Source organism: Labrus bergylta, chromosome 4 (assembly GCF_963930695.1).
Source record: "Labrus bergylta chromosome 4, fLabBer1.1, whole genome shotgun sequence".
In the NCBI taxonomy this organism is placed as follows: domain Eukaryota; kingdom Metazoa; phylum Chordata; class Actinopteri; order Labriformes; family Labridae; genus Labrus; species Labrus bergylta.
The window spans coordinates 527,800-547,799 of NC_089198.1; the positions used below are offsets into that span (position 1 = coordinate 527,800).

General features: G+C 45.2%; 1 protein-coding gene across 1 annotated transcript; it reads left to right on the forward strand.

Annotated features, from left to right (window-relative positions):
* Positions 1-2,190: 2,190 nt before the first annotated feature.
* Positions 2,191-18,988, forward strand: ttc19 (tetratricopeptide repeat domain 19). The gene is made up of 11 exons (XM_065953448.1): positions 2,191-2,345; positions 11,039-11,223; positions 11,336-11,427; positions 11,493-11,603; positions 13,791-13,829; positions 14,002-14,058; positions 14,312-14,373; positions 14,487-14,581; positions 15,983-16,146; positions 18,242-18,404; positions 18,489-18,988. The coding sequence occupies exons 1-11, from the start codon at positions 2,251-2,253 to the stop codon at positions 18,647-18,649; spliced, it is 1,224 nt and encodes a 407-aa protein (XP_065809520.1). The 5' UTR covers positions 2,191-2,250; the 3' UTR covers positions 18,650-18,988.
* Positions 18,989-20,000: the final 1,012 nt, after the last annotated feature.

Sequence of the window (20,000 nt, forward strand, 5' to 3'; positions counted from 1 at the left end):
GTGTCTACAGCTTTAAATAAATATAAACATCATTCAGTGAGAGCTCAGTGTGTCTACAGCTTTAAATAAATATAAACATCACTCAGTGAGAGCTCAGTGTGTCTACAGCTTTAAATAAATATAAACACATTACTCAGTGAGAGCTCAGTGTGTCTACAGCTTTAAATAAATATAAACATCATTCAGTGAGAGCTCAGTGTGTCTACAGCTTTAAATAAATATAAACACATCACTCAGTGAGAGCTCAGTGTGTCTACAGCTTTAAATAAATATAAACACATCATTCAGTGAGAGCTCAGTGTGTCTACAGCTTTAAATAAATATAAACACATCATTCAGTGAGAGCTCAGTGTGTCTACAGCTTTAAATAAATATAAACACATCATTCAGTGAGAGCTCAGTGTGTCTACAGCTTTAAATAAATATAAACATCACTCAGTGAGAGCTCAGTGTGTCTACAGCTTTAAATAAATATAAACATCACTCAGTGAGAGCTCAGTGTGTCTACAGCTTTAAATAAATATAAACATCACTCAGTGAGAGCTCAGTGTGTCTACAGCTTTAAATAAATATAAACATCACTCAGTGAGAGCTCAGTGTGTCTACAGCTTTAAATAAATATAAACATCACTCAGTGAGAGCTCAGTGTGTCTACAGCTTTAAATAAATATAAACACATCACTCAGTGAGAGCTCAGTGTGTCTACAGCTTTAAATAAATATAAACATCACTCAGTGAGAGCTCAGTGTGTCTACAGCTTTAAATAAATATAAACATCACTCAGTGAGAGCTCAGTGTGTCTACAGCTTTAAATAAATATAAACATCACTCAGTGAGAGCTCAGTGTGTCTACAGCTTTAAATAAATATAAACATCACTCAGTGAGAGCTCAGTGTGTCTACAGCTTTAAATAAATATAAACATCACTCAGTGAGAGCTCAGTGTGTCTACAGCTTTAAATAAATATAAACATCACTCAGTGAGAGCTCAGTGTGTCTACAGCTTTAAATAAATATAAACATCACTCAGTGAGAGCTCAGTGTGTCTACAGCTTTAAATAAATATAAACACATCACTCAGTAAGAGCTCAGTGTGTCTACAGCTTTAAATAAATATAAACATCACTCAGTGAGAGCTCAGTGTGTCTACAGCTTTAAATAAATATAAACACATTACTCAGTGAGAGCTCAGTGTGTCTACAGCTTTAAATAAATATAAACACATCATTCAGTGAGAGCTCAGTGTGTCTACAGCTTTAAATAAATATAAACACATCACTCAGTGAGAGCTCAGTGTGTCTACAGCTTTAAATAAATATAAACATCACTCAGTGAGAGCTCAGTGTGTCTACAGCTTTAAATAAATATAAACATCATTCAGTGAGAGCTCAGTGTGTCTACAGCTTTAAATAAATATAAACATCACTCAGTGAGAGCTCAGTGTGTCTACAGCTTTAAATAAATATAAACATCACTCAGTGAGAGCTCAGTGTGTCTACAGCTTTAAATAAATATAAACATCACTCAGTGAGAGCTCAGTGTGTCTACAGCTTTAAATAAATATAAACATCACTCAGTGAGAGCTCAGTGTGTCTACAGCTTTAAATAAATATAAACACATCACTCAGTGAGAGCTCAGTGTGTCTACAGCTTTAAATAAATATAAACACATCATTCAGTGAGAGCTCAGTGTGTCTACAGCTTTAAATAAATATAAACATCACTCAGTGAGAGCTCAGTGTGTCTACAGCTTTAAATAAATATAAACATCACTCAGTGAGAGCTCAGTGTGTCTACAGCTTTAAATAAATATAAACATCACTCAGTGAGAGCTCAGTGTGTCTACAGCTTTAAATAAATATAAACATCACTCAGTGAGAGGATGAAGGTATCTTACTGTCTGATCATTAAGGAAACATGAAGTGCTGGTTGCTATGACAACACATGTTCTCACGCTGTCACTTTAATGTGCTCAGTAATCCAAACACGGTTTCACTTCTTATTTCCGGCTGACTTTCAATGTTAAATTCACAAAAAGAAAGCAGAAGTTCATTCAACCTGATATCGTGTAAATCAAAGTCAATGGATTTAAATAATGTGACAGGAAATTCAACTCACACCACAAAGTCATGTTCGAGAATCCAGCGACATCAAAACTACACACTTTAAATGTTTAATGAAAGAAAAGCTTTTATTCTGAAGGCGTGGAGCAACTCGTCGTGGTTTCCGCTCACTTATGTAAACATTAAAGATGGCGGCCTCCTCTCTTCAACGCGCAGCCCTCTGCAGGATTCTGAGCAGGTTCAGGTGTTCAGGAGGACCCGGGAGACAGATCTCTGCTGGAAGGTGAGACAGATCTCTGCTGAGGGGGGGTGAGACAGATCTCTGCTGGAAGGTGAGACAGATCTCTGCTGAGGGGGGGTGAGACAGATCTCTGCTGGAAGGTGAGACAGATCTCTGCTGGAAGGTGAGGGGGGGTGAGACAGATCTCTGCTGAGGGGGGGTGAGACAGATCTCTGCTGAGGGGGGGTGAGACAGATCTCTGCTGGAAGGTGAGACAGATCTCTGCTGGAAGGTGAGGGGGGGGTGAGACAGATCTCTGCTGAGGGGGGGTGAGACAGATCTCTGCTGGAAGGTGAGACAGATCTCTGCTGGAAGGTGAGGGGGGGTGAGACAGATCTCTGCTGGAAGGTGAGGGGGGGTGAGACAGATCTCTGCTGGAAGGTGAGACAGATCTCTGCTGAGGGGGGGTGAGACAGATCTCTGCTGAGGGGGGGTGAGACAGATCTCTGCTGAGGGGGGGTGAGACAGATCTCTGCTGAGGGGGGGTGAGACAGATCTCTGCTGAGGGGGGGGTGAGACAGATCTCTGCTGGAAGGTGAGACAGATCTCTGCTGAGGGGGGGTGAGACAGATCTCTGCTGAGGGGGGGTGAGACAGATCTCTGCTGAGGGGGGGTGAGACAGATCTCTGCTGAGGGGGGGTGAGACAGATCTCTGCTGAGGGGGGGTGAGACAGATCTCTGCTGGAAGGTGAGACAGATCTCTGCTGAGGGGGGGTGAGACAGATCTCTGCTGAGGGGGGGTGAGACAGATCTCTGCTGAGGGGGGGTGAGACAGACAGGTGTATACTCAGGTATTCTCATGACGTCATCGTGGTTGGGACTCGGGAACAAGTGCAGAAGAAGAGGTGTGTAAGTGCGAGCATAAAAACAGTAGAAGAAGAGAGCAGGCTGGAGGTGATAATAAAAACAGTAGAAGAAGAGAGCAGGCTGGAGGTGATAATAAAAACAGTAGAAGAAGAGAGCAGGCTGGAGGTGATAATAAAAACAGTAGAAGAAGAGAGCAGGCTGGAGGTGATAATAAAAACAGTAGAAGAAGAGAGCAGGCTGGAGGTGATAATAAAAACAGTAGAAGAAGAGAGCAGGCTGGAGGTGATAATAAAGACAGTAGAAGAAGAGAGCAGGCTGGAGGTGATAATAAAGACAGTAGAAGAAGAGAGCAGGCTGGAGGTGATAATAAAGACAGTAGAAGAAGAAGGAGGCCACAGCGCTCAGCACACCTGTCATTACTCTGAGCTGTTTGATGAAGTGAAATGACGCCACCTGCTGGTGTCAGAGCAGCTCTACATCAGAGAGGAAGAACAAGAGGATCTAAAGGAACAATGTGAGCTCAGCTTTGAGTCTGATTGGACACACAGGTGCTGACAGGAAGTGACCACAGGTGCTGACAGGAAGTGACCACAGGTGCTGACAGGAAGTGACCACAGGTGCTGACAGGAAGTGACTACAGGAAGTGACCAGAGGTGCTGACAGGAAGTGACCACAGGTGCTGACAGGAAGTGACTACAGGAAGTGACCAGAGGTGCTGACAGGAAGTGACCACAGGTGCTGACAGGAAGTGACCACAGGTGCTGACAGGAAGTGACTACAGGAAGTGACCAGAGGTGCTGACAGGAAGTGACCACAGGTGCTGACAGGAAGTGACTACAGGAAGTGACCAGAGGTGCTGACAGGAAGTGACCACAGGTGCTGACAGGAAGTGACCACAGGTGCTGACAGGAAGTGACTACAGGAAGTGACCAGAGGTGCTGACAGGAAGTGACCACAGGTGCTGACAGGAAGTGACTACAGGTGCTGACAGGAAGTGACCAGAGGTGCTGACAGGAAGTGACCACAGGTGCTGACAGGAAGTGACCACAGGTGCTGACAGGAAGTGACCACAGGTGCTGACAGGAAGTGACCACAGGAAGTGACCAGAGGTGCTGACAGGAAGTGACCACAGGTGCTGACAGGAAGTGACTACAGGTGCTGACAGGAAGTGACCAGAGGTGCTGACAGGAAGTGACCACAGGTGCTGACAGGAAGTGACCACAGGTGCTGACAGGAAGTGACCACAGGTGCTGACAGGAAGTGACTACAGGAAGTGACCAGAGGTGCTGACAGGAAGTGACCACAGGTGCTGACAGGAAGTGACTACAGGTGCTGACAGGAAGTGACCACAGGTGCTGACAGGAAGTGACCACAGGTGCTGACAGGAAGTGACCACAGGTGCTGACAGGAAGTGACCACAGGTGCTGACAGGAAGTGACTACAGGTGCTGACAGGAAGTGACCACAGGTGCTGACAGGAAGTGACTACAGGTGCTGACAGGAAGTGACCAGAGGTGCTGACAGGAAGTGACCACAGGTGCTGACAGGAAGTGACCACAGGTGCTGACAGGAAGTGACCACAGGTGCTGACAGGAAGTGACTACAGGTGCTGACAGGAAGTGACCACAGGTGCTGACAGGAAGTGACCACAGGTGCTGACAGGAAGTGACTACAGGAAGTGACCAGAGGTGCTGACAGGAAGTGACCACAGGTGCTGACAGGAAGTGACTACAGGAAGTGACCAGAGGTGCTGACAGGAAGTGACCACAGGTGCTGACAGGAAGTGACCACAGGTGCTGACAGGAAGTGACTACAGGAAGTGACCAGAGGTGCTGACAGGAAGTGACCACAGGTGCTGACAGGAAGTGACTACAGGTGCTGACAGGAAGTGACCAGAGGTGCTGACAGGAAGTGACCACAGGTGCTGACAGGAAGTGACCACAGGTGCTGACAGGAAGTGACTACAGGAAGTGACCAGAGGTGCTGACAGGAAGTGACCACAGGTGCTGACAGGAAGTGACTACAGGAAGTGACCAGAGGTGCTGACAGGAAGTGACCACAGGTGCTGACAGGAAGTGACTACAGGTGCTGACAGGAAGTGACCAGAGGTGCTGACAGGAAGTGACCACAGGTGCTGACAGGAAGTGACTACAGGTGCTGACAGGAAGTGACCACAGGTGCTGACAGGAAGTGACTACAGGTGCTGACAGGAAGTGACCAGAGGTGCTGACAGGAAGTGACCAGAGGTGCTGACAGGAAGTGACCACAGGTGCTGACAGGAAGTGACCACAGGTGCTGACAGGAAGTGACTACAGGTGCTGACAGGAAGTGACCACAGGTGCTGACAGGAAGTGACCAGAGGTGCTGACAGGAAGTGACCACAGGTGCTGACAGGAAGTGACTACAGGTGCTGACAGGAAGTGACCACAGGTGCTGACAGGAAGTGACCACAGGTGCTGACAGGAAGTGACCACAGGTGCTGACAGGAAGTGACCAGAGGTGCTGACAGGAAGTGACCACAGGTGCTGACAGGAAGTGACCACAGGTGCTGACAGGAAGTGACTACAGGAAGTGACCAGAGGTGCTGACAGGAAGTGACCACAGGTGCTGACAGGAAGTGACCACAGGTGCTGACAGGAAGTGACTACAGTTGCTGACAGGAAGTGACCACAGGTGCTGACAGGAAGTGACTACAGGTGCTGACAGGAAGTGACCAGAGGTGCTGACAGGAAGTGACCACAGGTGCTGACAGGAAGTGACCACAGGTGCTGACAGGAAGTGACTACAGGTGCTGACAGGAAGTGACCACAGGTGCTGACAGGAAGTGACCAGAGGTGCTGACAGGAAGTGACCACAGGTGCTGACAGGAAGTGACTACAGGTGCTGACAGGAAGTGACCACAGGTGCTGACAGGAAGTGACCAGAGGTGCTGACAGGAAGTGACCACAGGTGCTGACAGGAAGTGACCACAGGTGCTGACAGGAAGTGACCACAGGTGCTGACAGGAAGTGACCAGAGGTGCTGACAGGAAGTGACCACAGGTGCTGACAGGAAGTGACCACAGGTGCTGACAGGAAGTGACCAGAGGTGCTGACAGGAAGTGACCACAGGTGCTGACAGGAAGTGACCACAGGTGCTGACAGGAAGTGACCACAGGTGCTGACAGGAAGTGACCAGAGGCAAAGCACAACATTGAGGGCAGTTCTTGAGAGCTCTAATCAGTATAGAAACCATCTTATAAGTCGTCGTTATCAAACAGAAACCATCGTCATTACCATCATCATCATCAATAATATGGAGACCATCATCATCATCAATAATATGGAGACCATCATCATTACTATCATCATCATCAATAATATGGAGACCATCATCATCATCAATAATATGGAGATCATCGTCATCATCAATAATATGGAGACCATCATCATTACCATCATCATCATCAATAATATGGAGATCATCATCATTACCATCATCATCATCAATAATATGGAGACCATCATCATTACCATCATCATCATCAATAATATGGAGATCATCATCATCATCAATAATATGGAGACCATCATCATCATCAATAATATGGAGATCATCATCATTACCATCATCAATAATATGGAGACCATCATCATCATCAATAATATGGAGATCATCATCATTACCATCATCATCATCAATAATATGGAGACCATCATCATTACCATCATCATCATCAATAATATGGAGACCATCATCATCATCAATAATATGGAGATCATCATCATTACCATCATCATCATCAATAATATGGAGACCATCATCATTACCATCATCATCATCAATAATATGGAGATCATCATCATCATCAATAATATGGAGACCATCATCATTACCATCATCATCATCAATAATATGGAGATCATCATCATCATCAATAATATGGAGACCATCATCATCATCAATAATATGGAGCCCATCATCATCATCAATAATATGGAGACCATCATCATCATCAATAATATGGAGATCATCATCATTACCATCATCATCATCAATAATATGGAGATCATCATCATTACCATCATCATCATCAATAATATGGAGACCATCATCATTACCATCATCATCATCAATAATATGGAGACCATCATCATTACCATCATCATCATCAATAATATGGAGACCATCATCATCATCAATAATATGGAGACCATCATCATCATCAATAATATGGAGACCATCATCATTACCATCATCATCATCAATAATATGGAGACCATCATCATCATCAATAATATGGAGACCATCATCATCATCAATAATATGGAGACCATCATCATCATCAATAATATGGAGATCATCATCATCATCAATAATATGGAGACCATCATCATTACCATCATCATCATCAATAATATGGAGACCATCATCATCATCAATAATATGGAGACCATCATCATCATCAATAATATGGAGACCATCATCATCATCAATAATATGGAGATCATCATCATCATCAATAATATGGAGACCATCATCATTACCATCATCATCATCAATAATATGGAGCCCATCATCATCATCAATAATATGGAGACCATCATCATCATCAATAATATGGAGACCATCATCATCATCAATAATATGGAGACCATCATCATTACTATCATCATCATCAATAATATGGAGACCATCATCATCATCAATAATATGGAGATCATCGTCATCATCAATAATATGGAGACCATCATCATTACCATCATCATCATCAATAATATGGAGATCATCATCATTACCATCATCATCATCAATAATATGGAGACCATCATCATTACCATCATCATCATCAATAATATGGAGATCATCATCATCATCAATAATATGGAGACCATCATCATCATCAATAATATGGAGATCATCATCATTACCATCATCAATAATATGGAGACCATCATCATCATCAATAATATGGAGATCATCATCATTACCATCATCATCATCAATAATATGGAGACCATCATCATTACCATCATCATCATCAATAATATGGAGACCATCATCATCATCAATAATATGGAGATCATCATCATTACCATCATCATCATCAATAATATGGAGACCATCATCATTACCATCATCATCATCAATAATATGGAGATCATCATCATCATCAATAATATGGAGACCATCATCATTACCATCATCATCATCAATAATATGGAGATCATCATCATCATCAATAATATGGAGACCATCATCATCATCAATAATATGGAGCCCATCATCATCATCAATAATATGGAGACCATCATCATCATCAATAATATGGAGATCATCATCATTACCATCATCATCATCAATAATATGGAGATCATCATCATTACCATCATCATCATCAATAATATGGAGACCATCATCATTACCATCATCATCATCAATAATATGGAGACCATCATCATTACCATCATCATCATCAATAATATGGAGACCATCATCATCATCAATAATATGGAGACCATCATCATCATCAATAATATGGAGACCATCATCATTACCATCATCATCATCAATAATATGGAGACCATCATCATCATCAATAATATGGAGACCATCATCATCATCAATAATATGGAGACCATCATCATCATCAATAATATGGAGATCATCATCATCATCAATAATATGGAGACCATCATCATTACCATCATCATCATCAATAATATGGAGACCATCATCATCATCAATAATATGGAGACCATCATCATCATCAATAATATGGAGACCATCATCATCATCAATAATATGGAGATCATCATCATCATCAATAATATGGAGACCATCATCATTACCATCATCATCATCAATAATATGGAGCCCATCATCATCATCAATAATATGGAGACCATCATCATCATCAATAATATGGAGACCATCATCATCATCAATAATATGGAGACCATCATCATCATCAATAATATGGAGACCATCATCATCATCAATAATATGGAGCCCATCATCATCATCAATAATATGGAGACCATCATCATTACCATCATCATCATCAATAATATGGAGCCCATCATCATCATCAATAATATGGAGACCATCATCATCATCAATAATATGGAGACCATCATCATCATCAATAATATGGAGACCATCATCATTACCATCATCATCATCAATAATATGGAGACCATCATCATTACCATCATCATCATCAATAATATGGAGACCATCGTCATTACCATCATCATCATCAATAATATGGAGACCATCATCATTACCATCATCATCATCAATAATATGGAGCCCATCATCATCAATAATATGGAGACCATCATCATCATCAATAATATGGAGACCATCATCATCATCAATAATATGGAGACCATCATCATCATCAATAATATGGAGACCATCATCAATAATATGGAGATCATCATCATCATCAATAATATGGAGACCATCATCATCATCAATAATATGGAGACCATCATCATTACCATCATCATCATCAATAATATGGAGACCATCATCATTACCATCATCATCATCAATAATATGGAGCCCATCATCATCATCAATAATATGGAGACCTTCATCATTACCATCATCATCATCAATAATATGGAGACCATCATCATCATCAATAATATGGAGACCATCATCATCATCAATAATATGGAGACCATCATCATCATCAATAATATGGAGACCATCATCATCATCAATAATATGGAGACCATCATCATCATCAATAATATGGAGCCCATCATCATTACCATCATCATCATCAATAATATGGAGACCATCGTCATTACCATCATCATCATCAATAATATGGAGCCCATCATCATCAATAATATGGAGACCATCATCATCAATAATATGGAGCCCATCATCATCAATAATATGGAGCCCATCATCATCAATAATATGGAGACCATCATCAATAATATGGAGATCATCATCATCATCAATAATATGGAGACCATCATCATCATCAATAATATGGAGACCATCATCATTACCATCATCATCATCAATAATATGGAGACCATCATCATTACCATCATCATCATCAATAATATGGAGCCCATCATCATCATCAATAATATGGAGACCTTCATCATTACCATCATCATCATCAATAATATGGAGACCATCATCATCATCAATAATATGGAGACCATCATCATCATCAATAATATGGAGACCATCATCATCATCAATAATATGGAGACCATCATCATCATCAATAATATGGAGACCATCATCATCATCAATAATATGGAGACCATCATCATCATCAATAATATGGAGACCATCATCATCATCAATAATATGGAGCCCATCATCATCATCAATAATATGGAGACCATCATCATCATCAATAATATGGAGACCATCATCATTACCATCATCATCATCAATAATATGGAGACCATCATCATCATCAATAATATGGAGACCATCATCATTACCATCATCATCATCAATAATATGGAGACCATCATCATTACCATCATCATCATCAATAATATGGAGCCCATCATCATCATCAATAATATGGAGACCATCATCATCATCAATAATATGGAGACCATCATCATTACCATCATCATCATCAATAATATGGAGACCATCATCATTACCATCATCATCATCAATAATATGGAGACCATCATCATTAAGTTAGTAGGTATTCATAAAGAGCTGGGTCTTTAGCTTTTTCTTAAAGGTGCAGAGGGACTCTGCAGATCACATGGAGTTTGGAAGTTCATTCCACCACCGGGGGGCGACAGAGGAGAAGAGTCTAGTCAGAGACTTAGGACCCTGTTGTGAAGGTTGGATCAGACGCCTTTCATTGTCATCTACTCGTTCTTCATCATGTGTTTGTTTCAGACAGCAGAGTCACAGCTGTGTGACATCACACACCGTGGAGGGAAGCTGCTCGGCCTGCTGGGTAAAAATCAGCCCACATGAGCCAATCAGGAGAAAGTTCCCCGACTCACATGGAGGAAGAGGAAGAGGAGGAGGAGGAGGAGGAGGAGGAGGAGGAGGAGGAGGAGTGTTGTGGGCAGCTGTTGGTATGTTCAGCTCACAACATCAGACTCCATTAAAAAAAAATCAACTGATTCTATCCTCATCCGTGTGTGTGTGTGTGTGTGTGTGTGTGTGTGTGTGTGTGTGTGTGTGTAGCTTTCTCCCTGTTCAGCAGCTCTGATGAAGACCTCAGAGATGAAGCTCAGAGGAAGGAGGATGAGTTGGTCCTGCTGCTGAAGAAGGCGAAGGTACCTGGACTGTGCTGCAGTGTTAATGAGAGTAGAGCTGCATCCTAACATGTACTGTCTCTCAGCTCAGTGTGTATCGAGGACAGCTGCAGGCCGCATCCACTTTCCTCCATCAGGCCGTCGTGTTGGCTCATCAGACCCACAACAACCAGGCCATCATCTACACCTACAGCCAGGTACACACTACACCTACAGGTACACACTACACCTACAGGTACACACTACACCTACAGCCAGGTACACACTACACCTACAGCCAGGTACACACTACACCTACAGGTACACACTACACCTACAGCCAGGTACACACTACACCTACAGGTACACACTACATCTACAGGTACACACTACACCTACAGCCAGGTACACACTACACCTACAGGTACACACTACACCTACAGGTACACACTACACCTACAGGTATACACTACACCTACAGGTACACACTACACCTACAGGTACACACTACACCTACAGGTATACACTACACCTACAGGTACACACTACACCTACAGGTACACACTACACCTACAGCCAGGTACACACTACACCTACAGGTACACACTACACCTACAGCCAGGTACACACTACACCTACAGGTACACACTACACCTACAGGTACACACTACACCTACAGCCAGGTACACACTACACCTACAGGTATACACTACACCTACAGATACACACTACACCTACAGGTATACACTACACCTACAGGTACACACTACACCTACAGCCAGGTACACACTACACCTACAGCCAGGTACACACTACACCTACAGGTACACACTACACCTACAGCCAGGTACACACTACACCTACAGGTACACACTACATCTACAGGTACACACTACACCTACAGCCAGGTACACACTACACCTACAGGTACACACTACACCTACAGGTACACACTACACCTACAGGTATACACTACACCTACAGGTACACACTACACCTACAGGTACACACTACACCTACAGGTACACACTACACCTACAGGTACACACTACACCTACAGCCAGGTACACACTACACCTACAGGTACACACTACACCTACAGCCAGGTACACACTACACCTACAGGTACACACTACACCTACAGGTACACACTACACCTACAGCCAGGTACACACTACACCTACAGGTATACACTACACCTACAGATACACACTACACCTACAGGTATACACTACACCTACAGGTACACACTACACCTACAGGTATACACACTACACCTACAGATACACACTACACCTACAGCCAGGTACACACTACACCTACAGGTATACACTACACCTACAGATACACACTACACCTACAGATACACACTACACCTACAGATACACACTACACCTACAGATACACACTACACCTACAGATACACACTACACCTACAGGTATACACTACACCTACAGATACACACTACACCTACAGATACACACTACACCTACAGGTATACACTACACCTACAGGTATACACTACACCTACAGATACACTCTACACCTACAGATACACACTACACCTACAGGTACACACTACACCTACAGCCAGGTACACACTACACCTACAGGTATACACTACACCTACAGGTATACACTACACCTACAGGTATACACTACACCTACAGATACACACTACACCTACAGCCAGGTACACACTACACCTACAGCCAGGTACACACTACACCTACAGCCAGGTACACACTACACCTATATCCAGGTACACACTACACCTACAGCCAGGTACACACTACACCTATATCCAGGTACACACTACACCTACAGCCAGGTACACACTACACCTACAGGTACACACTACACCTACAGCCAGGTACACACTACACCTACAGCCAGGTACACACTACACCTATATCCAGGTACACACTACACCTACAGCCAGGTACACACTACACCTACAGGTACACACTACACCTACAGCCAGGTACACACTACACCTACAGCCAGGTACACACTACACCTATATCCAGGTACACACTACACCTACAGCCAGGTACACACTACACCTATATCCAGGTACACACTACACCTACAGGTACACACTACACCTACAGCCAGGTACACACTACACCTACAGGTACACACTACACCTACAGCCAGGTACACACTACACCTACAGCCAGGTACACACTACACCTATATCCAGGTATACACTACACCTACAGCCAGGTACACACTACACCTACAGGTACACACTACACCTACAGCCAGGTACACACTACACCTACAGCCAGGTACACACTACACCTATATCCAGGTACACACTACACCTACAGCCAGGTACACATTGTACATCTCTACTGTCTTGATGGAGGCCTCACTGTGACCTTCGACCTCTTCTCAGATGGCGAATCTGGCGTACGTTCAGGGTCAGCTGGACAGTGTAAGTATTGTCCAATCACAGCTCTGTGTTGATGGTATGGGGAAGTGGTAAATGTTGCAGTCTATGAGTTTTTATATATAACCTGCTCTGTGTCACTATGATAACCGGACTATAGCCCTCTCCCATATCATCATCATCATCATCATCATCGGTGTCATTGTTTCTTCATCAGGCAGAAAAACTCTTCAAAGCATCCATGAGCTTCATGCTGTCAGGAGGAACCCCACAGGTGTGTGTGTGTGTGTGTGTGTGTGTGTGTGTGTGTGTGTGTGTGTGTGTGTGTGTGTGTGTGTGTGTGTGTGTGTGTGTGTGTGTGTGTGTGTGTGTGTGTGTGTGTGTGTGTGTGTGTGTGTGTGTGTGTGTGTGTGTGTGTGTGTGTGTGTGTGTGTGTGTGTGTGTGTGTGTGTGTGTGTGTGTGTGTGTGTGTGTGTGTGTGTGTGTACATTTTCAGCCAGCTGCTCTGACTACCTGTCTGTTTCCAGAACGACAACGCTGTCATCGAGATGTCACTGAAACTCGCCACAATCTACGCCGAACAGAACAAGTAAGAGTAAGATTCAACTGCCTGATGTGAGACCAATGCTTTTATCAGAGAGTGACTTGTGTGTGTGTGTGTGTGTGTGTGTGTGTGTGTGTGTGTGTGTGTGTGTGTTTGAGGGCGGAGCTTGCTGAACATGGTTTCAGGTTCTGTACGGAATCTCTTGAGGCCAAACTAGAGAAACAGAAGGAGGTGCCTGCAGAGCAGCAGACAGGTGACGTTTTGAACAATGTGTAACCATATTTTTATTTTAGAATATTTAAAGACGTTAATCCTGAAAGTTCAGACCTCTGCTGAAGAGAGTCAGGTTCAGCTGTTGAACACCAGTGGGAGACCTGTTGAACACCGGTTGAACACCTGTTGAACACCTGTTGAACACCTGTTAAACACCTGTTAAACACCTGTTGAACACCTGTTGAACACCTGTTGAACACCTGTTAAACACCTGTTGAACACCTGTGGGAGACCTGTTGAACACCTGTTGAACACCTGTGGGAGACCTGTTGAACACCTGTTGAACACCTGTGGGAGACCTGTTGAACACCTGTTGAACACCTGTGGGAGACCTGTTGAACACCTGTTAAACACCTGTTGAACACCCATTGAACACCTGTTAAACACCTGTTGAACACCCATTGAACACCTGTTGAACACCTGTTGAACACCTGTTGAACACCTGTTAAACACCTGTTAAACACCTGTTGAACACCTGTTAAACACCTGTTAAACACCTGTGGGAGACCTGTGGGAGACCTGTTGAACACCTGTTGAACACCTGTGGGAGACCTGTTGAACACCTGTTGAACACCTGTGGGAGACCTGTTGAACACCTGTTGAACACCTGTGGGAGACCTGTTGAACACCTGTTAAACACCTGTTGAACACCCATTGAACACCTGTTAAACACCTGTTGAACACCCATTGAACACCTGTTGAACACCTGTTGAACACCTGTTGAACACCTGTTAAACACCTGTTAAACACCTGTGGGAGACCTGTTGAACACCTGTTTAACACCTGTTGAACACCTGTTGAACACCTGTGGGAGACCTGTTGAACACCTGTTGAACACCTGTTGAACACCTGTTGAACACCTGTGGGAGACCTGTTGAACACCTGTTGAACACCTGTGGGAGACCTGTGTTGTTGTTGTTGATGATGATATTGTTGATGTTGTTGTTGATGATGATGATGATGTTGTTGTTGTTGTTGATGATGATATTGTTGTTGTTGTTGATGATGATGATGTTGTTGTTGTTGTTGTTGTTGATGATGATATTGTTGATGTTGTTGTTGATGTTATTGTTGTTGTTTTTGTTGATGATGATGATGATGATATTGTTGATGTTGTTGATATTGTTGTTGATGTTGTTGTTGTTGTTTTTGATGATGTTGTTGTTGATGATATTGTTGATGTTGTTGATGATGATATTGTTGTTTTATTATTGTTGTTGATGATGTTGTTGTTGATGATGATGATATTGTTGTTGATAATATTGTTGTTGATGATGATATTGTTGTTTTAGTGTTGTTGATGATGATGATATTGTTGTTGTTGATGATGATATTGTTGTTGTTGATGATGATATTGTTGTTTTATTGTTGTTGTCCATAGAGGAGCAGGAGGCTCTGAGGAAGGACACCCGCCTCCTGCTTGGTCTGTGTTTTGACTCGCGGGCTCGATACCGAGCATCAGGTTTACACCTGACCCAGGCCAAAGAGGACTACCAGAAAGCTCTGAATATTTGTCGCCAGGAGCAGGGGGACACACACCCACAGGTTGGACAACGAATGGAGGGGGATTGGGGGGACAAGGGGTATGGTGGAGAGACTAGGAATGGGGGGGGGGGGGTCGGGGGGACACTGGATATGGTGGAGAGACTAGGAATGGGGGACACGGGGTATGGTGGAGAGACTCGGAATGGGGGGGTCGGGGGGACACGGGGTATGGTGGAGAGACTAGGAATGGGGGGGGGGGGGGGTCGGGGGGACACTGGATATGGTGGAGAGACTAGGAATGGGGGACACGGGGTATGGTGGAGAGACTCGGAATGGGGGGGTCGGGGGGGACACGGGGTATGGTGGAGAGACTCGGAATGGGGGGGTCGGGGGGACACTGGGTATGGTGGAGAGACTAGGAATGGGGGGGTCAGGGGGACACTGGATATGGTGGAGAGACTAGGAATGGGGGGTCGGGGGGACACTGGATATGGTGGAGAGACTAGGAATGGGGGGGATCGGGGGGACACTGGATATGGTGGAGAGACTAGGAATGGGGGGAGATCGGGGGGATCGGGGGGACAAGGGATATGGTGGAGAGACTAGGAATGGGGGGGGGTCGGGGGGACACTGGATATGGTGGAGAGACTAGGAATGGGGGGGGTTGGGGGGGTCGGGGGGACACTGGATATGGTGGAGAGACTAGGACTGGGGGGGATCGGGGGGATCGGGGGGACAAGGGATATGGTGGAGAGACTAGGAATGGGGGGGGTCGGGGGGACAAGGGGTATGGTGGAGAGACTAGGAATGGGGGGGGATCGGGGGGACACTGGATATGGTGGAGAGACTAGGAATGGGGGGGGATCGGGGGGATCGGGGGGACAAGGGATATGGTGGAGAGACTAGGAATGCGGGGGGTCGGGGGGACACTGGATATGGTGGAGAGACTAGGAATGGGGGGGGTCGGGGGGGTCGGGGGGACACTGGATATGGTGGAGAGACTAGGACTGGGGGGGGTCGGGGGGACACTGGATATGGTGGAGAGACTAGGACTGGGGGGGATCGGGGGACACTGGATATGGTGGAGAGACTAGGACTGGGGGGGATCGGGGGACACTGGATATGGTGGAGAGACTCGGAATGGGGGGGTCGGGGGACACTGGATATGGTGGAGAGACTAGGAATGGGGGGGTCGGGGGGACACTGGATATGGTGGAGAGACTCGGAATGGGGGGGTCGGGGGGACACTGGATATGGTGGAGAGACTCGGAATGGGGGAGATCGGGGGACACTGGATATGGTGGAGAGACTAGGAATGGGGGGGTCGGGGGGACACTGGATATGGTGGAGAAACTAGGAATGGGGGGGGTCGGGGGGACACTGGGTATGGTTTAGAGACTAGGAATTGGGGGGGGATCGGGGGGACAAGGGGTATGGTGGAGAGACTAGGAATGGGGGGGGATCGGGGGGACACTGGATATGGTGGAGAGACTAGGAATGGGGGGGGATCGGGGGGATCGGGGGGACAAGGGATATGGTGGAGAGACTAGGAATGGGGGGGGTCGGGGGGACACTGGATATGGTGGAGAGACTAGGAATGGGGGGGGTCGGGGGGACACTGGATATGGTGGAGAGACTAGGACTGGGGGGGATCGGGGGGGATCGGGGGGGACACTGGATATGGTGGAGAGACTCGGAATGGGGGGGTCGGGGGACACTGGATATGGTGGAGAGACTCGGAATGGGGGGAGATCGGGGGACACTGGATATGGTGGAGAGACTAGGAATGGGGGGAGATCGGGGGACACTGGATATGGTGGAGAGACTAGGAATGGGGGGGTCGGGGGGACACTGGATATGGTGGAGAGACTAGGAATGGGGGGGGTCGGGGGGACACTGAGTATGGTTTAGAGACTAGGAATGGGGGGGGTCGGGGGGACACTGGGTATGGTTTAGAGACTAGGAATGGGGGGGTCGGGGGGACACTGGGGTATCATGTGGAAAACTGGGATATGGGTTACACTTGGTAAACTGGTACATGGGTACAACGGGGACACTGGGAAAACAACCCAAAGACAATAGGTAATATAGTGAATGTTATTTTGAAGAGACCTTTACGTCCTTTTCGATGTCTTCTTCTTTGTGTCTCCATCAGACACTGGTGCTGATGAGCGACCTTGCCACCATCTTGGATCTACAGGGTGCCCACGACGATGCCCTGGTACTGATCCGGCAGGCTGTGGACCTCAGCCAGTCTGTGGGACATCCGGACCAACATGTCCTGCTGGGAAACATGGCGGGCATTCTGCTGCACAAAGGTCAGGGGTCAAGCTAACACACCTGGATGATGATTGGGGGCCGGAGTTGATTTTGATCTGGTCTGTGTTTTGTCTCTGGTCCAGGTCAGCTGGCGGACTCTGTGCATTGCTACAAAGAAGCTTTGAGTTTGGCCCGGGAGGCTGGAGACCAGGAGGCTGTGGACATGATCCAGGATGGACTGAAGGAGGTGAAGAAGAAGAAGGAGGAGCAGAGAAGGGAGGAGCAGGCTAAACAGGAGGAGTGACTGTGAGGGTGTCCAGGTGTGTTTGAGACCTCAGCAACTGTTGGACCCCTGTGTCCTCAGCAGCCCCCTCAGTCTGACCCTTCAGATCCTCATCGAACACCTGGACCAGGTCCATGAAGAACCTGCAGCCCTGTTTGAGTCTTTGTGTGTGTCAGACGCTGAATGCTATCTGTATGTCTGTCTTTAATGGTAAAACTGAGCATTTTAAGCTGTATTTATATTTCTGACCACTAAGGGGCGAGTATCTTCACATCATGATGGTCAGAGTCCCGCAGGTGTTCATATTATGTTCAGGACAAGTTAAGATAAAGAAAGAGTTAATAAAAGTGTTTGCTTTCACTGATCTCTTATTTACACTTGAAACTGTTCATTGATTAAAGAGTGACGTCATCATCATTGTTTTAAATAATCAGAATGTGCTCATCAGGTCCTCGCTGATAAAGACATTTATTTGTCATTCAAACGTCCTAGTTTCAGTTTTTCACTCTCATGTTTCTTCTTTTCTCTCCTAGAAGAGACTCGGGGTCAAAATAAAATAAAGAATGAATCTATAAACAATTAATTCAGTTTATTATCAACATTTGACTGACGTGATGTGACGAGTGATTAGGTCCAATCAGTGAGCTGTGTAGAGAGTGAGATGATAAAGGTATCTTACTATCTGATCATTAAGGAAACATCTTCTCTGACAACAATGCAGCAGCCAGTATGTCCTCCTTCTAACTTTAGATTCTGCTCCTGAATGCTCTGGATTTGTTTGGACCAGAGAAGGTAGGCGCTTTTAAGACAACCCCCCCCTCACACTGCCGTTTTGGACACCCCTCGGTTTGCCAGATATGAGAGCAGTTATCAGATTTATCTAACACCAACAGAAAGTCCTTTGTTTGGAGGGCACTGATTTAGGATCATGCTGTACCCAGATACTGAGGAGTGTTCCTGTTGGAGATACAGACCAAGGCCATACAGAGAAACAGTTTCTAATTTCTAAATGACGCACAAACATGTTTTAAGTTCAAATGCGGACGACAGACAGATTGTATTTTTCCACTACATGTTGCAGTGATGGAAGCGGTCAAGAGAAGTGGTTCAGATAGAAGTGATTGTACCCGACCTAAAAAGCCTCTGCATGTTTCTAATAAGCTCCACGAGCAGAAACGTGCTCAAACTAGGATCAATATTGGAGATGCTTTTGAAAAATGGAGAGAGGTTAGAACACAGAAAGGTTTACAGACCCATGCAGAACACACACACACACACACACACACACACACACACACACACACACACACACACACACACACACACACACACACACACACACACACACACACACACAATGGTTTTGAAAGTA